This window comes from Belonocnema kinseyi, chromosome 4 (assembly GCF_010883055.1).
Source record: "Belonocnema kinseyi isolate 2016_QV_RU_SX_M_011 chromosome 4, B_treatae_v1, whole genome shotgun sequence".
Taxonomy (NCBI): domain Eukaryota; kingdom Metazoa; phylum Arthropoda; class Insecta; order Hymenoptera; family Cynipidae; genus Belonocnema; species Belonocnema kinseyi.
The window spans coordinates 73,087,773-73,095,251 of record NC_046660.1 but is presented as its reverse complement, the minus strand read 5'-3'; the positions used below and the strand labels follow the sequence as shown (position 1 = coordinate 73,095,251).

General features: G+C 29.5%; 1 protein-coding gene across 3 annotated transcripts in view; it reads right to left on the bottom strand.

The window, feature by feature from the left end:
- Positions 1-7,479, bottom strand: part of LOC117172191 (peripheral plasma membrane protein CASK) — a 638,537-nt gene that overhangs the window by 581,943 nt on the left and 49,115 nt on the right. For all 3 annotated transcript variants that reach the window (XM_033360031.1, XM_033360028.1, XM_033360030.1), the window contains exon 3: positions 2,141-2,246. In XM_033360031.1, the coding sequence (XP_033215922.1) occupies positions 2,141-2,246 (106 nt within the window). The remainder of the gene's footprint in view (positions 1-2,140; positions 2,247-7,479) is intronic.

Below are 7,479 nucleotides of genomic sequence, written 5' to 3'. Positions count from 1 at the left end.
TCACACATTCTAACCATTCTTTCCGCGGTCTACCTCTGGGCACGTTGCCATTTACTTTACCTTGATACACTTGTTTCGTTAGTCGTTCATTTGGCATTCTCGAAGCTTTAATTTACAAAATTTGTATTATTGAACTAGTTATTAAATAATATCTTCAGCCAAAACAGTTTTTCTTTAAACGTTAAAGCACTCGAAGATTTCGCAGACTCAAACATTTTTTCCTAACGTATTTTTACCAATAAGAAAGTCTTAAGCACGTGATAAAATTCTTTCGTAATTTTTATAGATTTCAAAATTGTTTTTTTTTTTTAACACAGAAAATAAGAATGTTTTTAAACACATTACTTTTTACTGATAATCAGATGTTTGAAAATTTGTTTGAACGATTTATTAATGTTTATATTAATTTTCACTTTAAAGTTGACAATCAAAAATGTCTAAACAACCTTTAATTGTTGATAACTATCTCCTCTTAGAATGATGCTAGAAAGTTGCGGTTTTTTTAATTTCTAAATTTATGTCAAATTTTCAGTTGGAAATTGAGGTAATAATTAATTACGGTTAACAAAGCATATTTTTAAACTATTTATTATTGCTTAATAACTATCTTCTCTCAGAGTAAAGCCAAAACGCTTTGATTGTTCAGAAATTTAAAACTTTTCTTTGACTTTTTATTTATAAATAAGGTATTTTTAATTTTTGTTGCTGAGGTTTAATAAATATTAAGTCATAAAAGAAAAAGATTGTTTAACAAAATGATTATATGTTACTTTTTCATAACTAAAAAAACAAAGGAAAGTTTGATATTTCAGAAAAACCCTAATCTTTCTAGCATTATTCTAAAAGGTAAAAAAAGTGGTAAATTTAAGCAAAAACCTGCAACTTTCTATACCTCTATTCTTAGAAAAGATCGCTATAAGCAATAATAAATTGTTTTAAAAATTTGGAATCGTCTAATTATCCCCGGAAAGAAATATTTTATGTATCACAAACAATGTTTACTAAAACAAACAGCAAAAAATAATAATTGGCGCCAAAAAATATCAAAACCCAATTTTTTACTGATGGGGGTGTCTCGGGACCACATTAAAAGGCTTATGGGCTGAAATTCAAAAAATTATTTTTGTTTGTATTGATTAATCAATAATTGATTTCACCAATGTATATTTTTAAAATGAAATCGTAATTAGAACCTTTAAAGCTATAATAAATAGTCATCTATGCTGTTTAATGAGACAATAATATGCTTTAAGATACACAGGAGGAAAATTGAGGGAGAATAAAAAAAGCAGATTTCGAGTTAAGCAGTGTCACTAATGAGGAAACTAGGTTGTGCAAACAAAACCATTTAGCGTTAGTAATGTTTAGACAAGGCTAATTTAAATCAAATTTACTGAAAATGGACCAAGATTTAGAGCGACTTTATAAATGAAACCGTCTGTCAAAAAGGGACCGAAGTTATATTTTGATAAAAATGAAAATGAATACGCGCAAATGGTCTATACCTTCTACTAAATTCTGTAATGAAAAGTGTATTAATAGTATCTAATTAACCTTTAGAATTCAATAAAATGTATAATATATAATAATATTAAATTCTAATAACGATTCCAGTTTGCAATAATTTTATGTTCAAAGTTTCAAGTTGGAAGATGGTCAACCAGATTTAATATTTAAAAATTTAGTTTTGAAAGGTTAAGAGAAGGGAAAGGCATACAACATTCATAATATTTGAAATTATTTTGACTTTTTTATGTAATAAACTAAGAAGGTTAAAGATTTCGCTCCGACTTAAAGATTTAAAATTGTTCCTAAAAAGTTTCACATAATTATTATTCATTGAACAGTATTATCTTCCTTTTACACCTATGTGCTTATAAACGTGAAATAATAAAACGAAACAATTTAAAAAAAACACAGAAATAAAAAACAAAAGCATATCTGCGAGCCAACACCACGCTATACGAACGGAATATATTAGCTGCGAACACTTGTAAGTTATAATTATTAATTGATGTGAATTCACTATTTTTAATTTTTCTCGACATCGACATTTGTTCAGTTAGGCCACTTTTTGAAAAACAGCTTCAAATTATTAAACGTGTCAGTTAAATTTGATTAAAATAGATGAAATACTTACTACTCGAAGACCATATATAGCATGCCTTCGGAACTGTAGGTTTCGAGTAATTCTACTATGTGCGGATGCTTCAACATGTGACATATTGTCGCCTCGCGTTTCAAATCTGTAACACAAGGAAATAAGGTTGTAAATCAGATAGCCATTACATAAATCATAATATATTGGCTATCTCGCATATAATGTCTGGAATCGAATGATTAGTGAGCAATTAGCAAACACTCGCGCACTAACATCAATTCTAAAGTATTGCATTTTCAAATTGGTTACATTTTTTAAAGTGGATAAACCGACAGTTTTGATTTGTTAAAAAAAATAATTTGTTGTTCTACTTATCAATAGCAGGTGCGACTATTTAACTTTTTCACTTCCACATTTTCGAAATTCACGTCGGTCTTTTTTTTTAACATTTTAATGGTTGCAATAATTTAAAAAACAATGTGAATTTCGAAAAAGTGGGAGTGAATATAAAAGTGAAAAAAATTACATAATCCCTCCCATGACTCATTTTCGATATTGAAATAGTGTAAATAGTAAGATAAATGTTGGAAAGTAGTAGCAAAATAGGGTCAAGCAATTTCCGAAATATTAAATTAAGGGGTAACTATTTTAGGCCTCACAGTCCCTATGCAAGAAAATATAGGGACCGAAGGGTGCTTTTTGTGCAAAAAATTCAAGTAAAACACAAAATAATACAAATGAATTGTAAAAGAATTTAATAACAAAAATTCCATTTATTTCCGTGAAATTAGAATGATTTAGAGGAATTCAAAATAATCAATAATTCAATGAAGTTCATAAAAATTCAAGGTGATTTAAAAAAAAGAAATCGATATAATTAATTTGAAACAAGTAAATTTATAAGAATTCAAATTAACTAAACAGATTCTAGAGAATTGAAATTGAAATTAATTGAAATAATTGTAAAGCCGAAAAAGGCCAAATAATGTTAGTAAATTTTGAGTGAATTTAGAGGAATTTAAGGGAATTGAGAAGAATTAAGAAATTCATAAAAAAATCAAGCTAAATTTAAAAAGTAATCGAGTGCATTGAAAATAATTCCAAAATGTGAAAAAAATTTGTTGAAATGAGTATGTTTGAAATGAGATTCTAAAAATTAAAGTGAATTCCAAAGAATTGGATGAAATCCCTAAGAATTTAAGATGAGTTCTAAAAACTTCAAGATGAATTAAACAAAACCTTTTTAAAAATCCATTAAATTGAGTAGAATCGAGTGAATGTCGAAAAATTCAAAAGAATTTACAGGAATTAAGGATTAATTAATACAAATACTGGGCGAACTCCAAATCATTGCAACAAATATTTGAAATTCTTTTGAAATCTTTGAACTCCTATGAAATCCCTCACTTCTTTTGAAAGGTTCATTGAAATTAATTAAAATATTAAAATTTCTTAAAATTATGAAAACCCTTAGATATCCCTTGAAAATCTTTAAATGTCTTTAATGTCTTTAAAATTGAGGTTATTCCAAATTTCCTGGTAATCCTTTAAAATATCCTAAATCCCTTAAAAATGCTAAGGAATTAAAGAAAATATACCGAAAAATATTTCAAATCCTTTTATGATTTTATCAATCGAATTAAAAAGATTGAACAGAATTCCAAAGAATTTAAATCAATTCAGGATACATTAATAAGAATTCAGTGTGAATTCCAAAAAAATAATGTTATAACTCTTTAAATCTTTGAAACCTTACGAAATATCTCATTTCTGTTGAAAACATTCTTTAAAATCTACTAAAATATTATTAAATCCCATAAAATGCTATGAGATCTGGAGATATTTCCTGAAAGCCTGAAAAATTCTTTATCCTAAAATATTGCAATCGCTTTTAAATCCCTTTAAATTATTAAAAATCAATTACAAATTGCTATAATCTTTTAACATTCCCTAAAATAGTTTAAATCCTTTGAAATCCTAGTCGTGAATACACTCTTTAAAAACCACTTAAAATGTTATAAGGTTCCTTTAAATCATTGAAACCCTCCGAAATTTGATAAGCTCCCGTGAAATCTTGAAAAATATTATAAAACCTTTAAGGCCCTGTAAAATTGTGCCATATAATTTGAAACTCTAGAAAATTCTTTATATATTTAAATATTTCAAATGCTTTGAAATCCCCTCAAATTAATGTAATTAATTAATAATTCCTTAGCATTTTTTGAAATTCTCTAAAATATTAAAAATTAAAAGCTCTTGAAAATACTTTAGAAGTTTTAAAAACACCCTAAAATCATAAAAATCCTCTGAAATATTTCAACAGATTTTAAAACAATTCAGAAATAGGTATAGAACTGCTTTGAATAGTGATTAACCCATGAGTTAATTTATTGAAAAAAGCGATATTATTAAAAGTTGCATCGTGGGCTGCACAGGGTACCATAGAGACCAAATCTTACAGTAAGCGTATGTTAGGGACCTCTACCTGCTATTTTCTACATCTGGTGTGCAATATACATATTGATCACATTCCCTATATACTCGATAAAAAAAGATTGATCTTTTGTTCAAAAATAGATGACGCGTAGGTAAAAAAAGGTTCATAAATAAAAAAACATGCAAATAAATTCTTATTAACGTTTCATTAGTTGAACTAAAAATAGAACTTTGTTTTTGCTATACTTTTTAGGCGCATGATATTCAAAAACGTCAGGCTATTATCATCAAACATCAAATAATCCCACTGAATCATTTCCTATTACTGTTCTCATGTCATATCTGATCGATATGTACACTGAGAAAAATGGATTATACCCGGTAATTAAAAATATGTTATCAGATATAATATTGGACTATTAACTATGGGACAGCAATCCAGATTATACGAACTAAAATATACAGATATTAAAGAATAGATAGTACCGGATAAAATCTTGGATTACAAATTGAAAGAGGAGGTTTTTAAATTTTAAATCTAAATATATTAACTATTAAACCCTAAAATCTAGTGTATTATAATCAATGTGCTGCAGAAGAGACGCTAGCAGACACATGGGAAGGAAATCGGTTAAGATGGTTCAGATATGTTGAGAGAATGCCAAATGAACGACTAACGAAACAAATGTATCAAGGTAAAGTAAATGGCAGCGTGCCCAGAGGTAGACCGCGGAAAGAATGTGTGAATGAGAACCTAGTTGTAAGAAACATAAGAAGTCACAGAAATACGAGATCCTGCATGAAAAAATGCATGGACATAAAAGAAGCTAGAGAAGTATGCCAGGACAGGAAAGTATGGCGGAAAATAGTTAATAAAAAGAGTTTCAGTAGAGTGAACGACGCCTGAAACAAAGACCTTGGCTATTAATGGACCCAAGTGGGGAACCTTACATAACGGCTTCGTGAGGTTCTTCGCTTGGGGTGATTGCTAGAGAGATTGATCAGCAACCTGGGTCGGAGCAGTGTTGCGGAACGAACGTGTTATTTACATAAATAACACGATAATTCTGGATCAATCTGAAAATTCTCTATCTCTTCCCCATATTACTCCTTTTCCCACCAAGTGAGCCACGCCGACCCCGAAAGAGAAATGGCTTAACGGTGTAATAATATAATCCAATATCTTAAAATATTATATCAATGATATTACGAATTATGATCTAAGGTATTAAATCTACCGTCCTAAAATATTAAAATTCCCCGAGTTCGAAAAATCTAAAAACCTTGTTAGTGTTGTGTATGCGGCGGGGAAAATAAATTAAAATTGAAATGGAAATAAGTGACAGGTAATTGTATAATAGCAAAAGCGGAGCAGGCTATAATGAGTTAGTTCCCACCCACCGTCAACCCCGAAATCGGCGCTATAGAAGAGTTTCACTGTATTTCCTGAATAATACAAACATAAAATGAAAAACATAGAGCACGCGCAGCAGGACACAGAGACAAAATGGATGCTCCGATGCTCCGATGTCCTAGATTCTGTTTAAAACTCCCTAAGTAATTTCAACTATATATTTAGTACACTGAGAAAAAAGGATTATACGAAGTGGATATTACAAGTTGAGAATAATACCCCGTAACGAAAGGTATTATATCGCGTACAATATATAATCTTCTCCTAATATATGAAGATATTACCAAACATAATCTCCAGATGTTAAATTCTTATAATCTTCAGATATTTATTTGTAACATCTTTATATTATAAAATATGCAGGCATGCGCCTGCAGAGTTTTTTGCAGTTGAAAATGAAAAAGAACACTGAATACAGCATTGTGTCAAACGGTACTTTCATATTTGTTAAAAAAGTTTGAATTACTTATTCCCGTTTCAATTTTAATTTATTTATGTCCGTCACACGCACAACACTAATAAGTTTTTAGATGTTTTTAACTCTGGGAATTTTTATATTTTATGACGGTAGGTTTAATACCCTGGTTCATAGTTCGTATTATGCTGACCATTATATTTTAGGATCTTGGATTATTGATCTCCTGTTTTAATTTATAATCCAAGATTGTATCCGTTATCATCTATTCTTTAATATCTGTATATTTTGGTTCGTATAATCTGGAATGCTGTTCCATAGTTAATAGTCCAAGATTATACCTGATAACATATTTTTAATTACCAGGTATAATCCATTTTTCTCAGTATACTGTTCACATTTCACTTCTTATTTTTCACATGCCACTGTTTTTATTTTCAAATTCAAGTGTTTTTTCAAAGTTTATTAAAAATTAGGTTAGAAATATGCCGTGAATGTGACAAGAAAAATAAATAATATCTCATAAATGAAAATTAAAAATTACAATGTGAAATTATATACATAATCGCCCCCTCCCTCCCACCCTGGTAGAGCATTCAATTTCACATTAGCGCAATGACGAAAACACACGTGTTTACTATAGGAACTCATAGTACACTTTGGTATGCAGACGATTTTAAATGAAAAGTTATTGCATCTAAACCAAAGCACGTAAAGTTTGTAACTAAAAGATTCTGAAGGATATTTGACAAGCTGTATGATGGTTATAACCATTTCTCTAACATAAACGCCGGGTTAGGATGTGCGCGGACAATTCGGGCATATTAAAATTGACAGTTTAAATTACTTAAGGTGGGTGGATTAAACCAAAATCTAGAAAAAACTAAAGCTTTAACTGATCACAGATTCTTGGAACGGTTTTAGTAATTTATCTAATCAATTTAGGGAATTTAGGAGAGTCCGAATTTATCCCACATGTCCGAAATAACCCCGTCTTTCAGTTTTATTATTATTATTATTACACCATTAAGCCATTTCCCTTTCGGGGTAGTCGTGACTCACTCGGCAGGGGAAAGGAGTAGTGTGTGGATGGGATAGAGATTTTTCAGATTG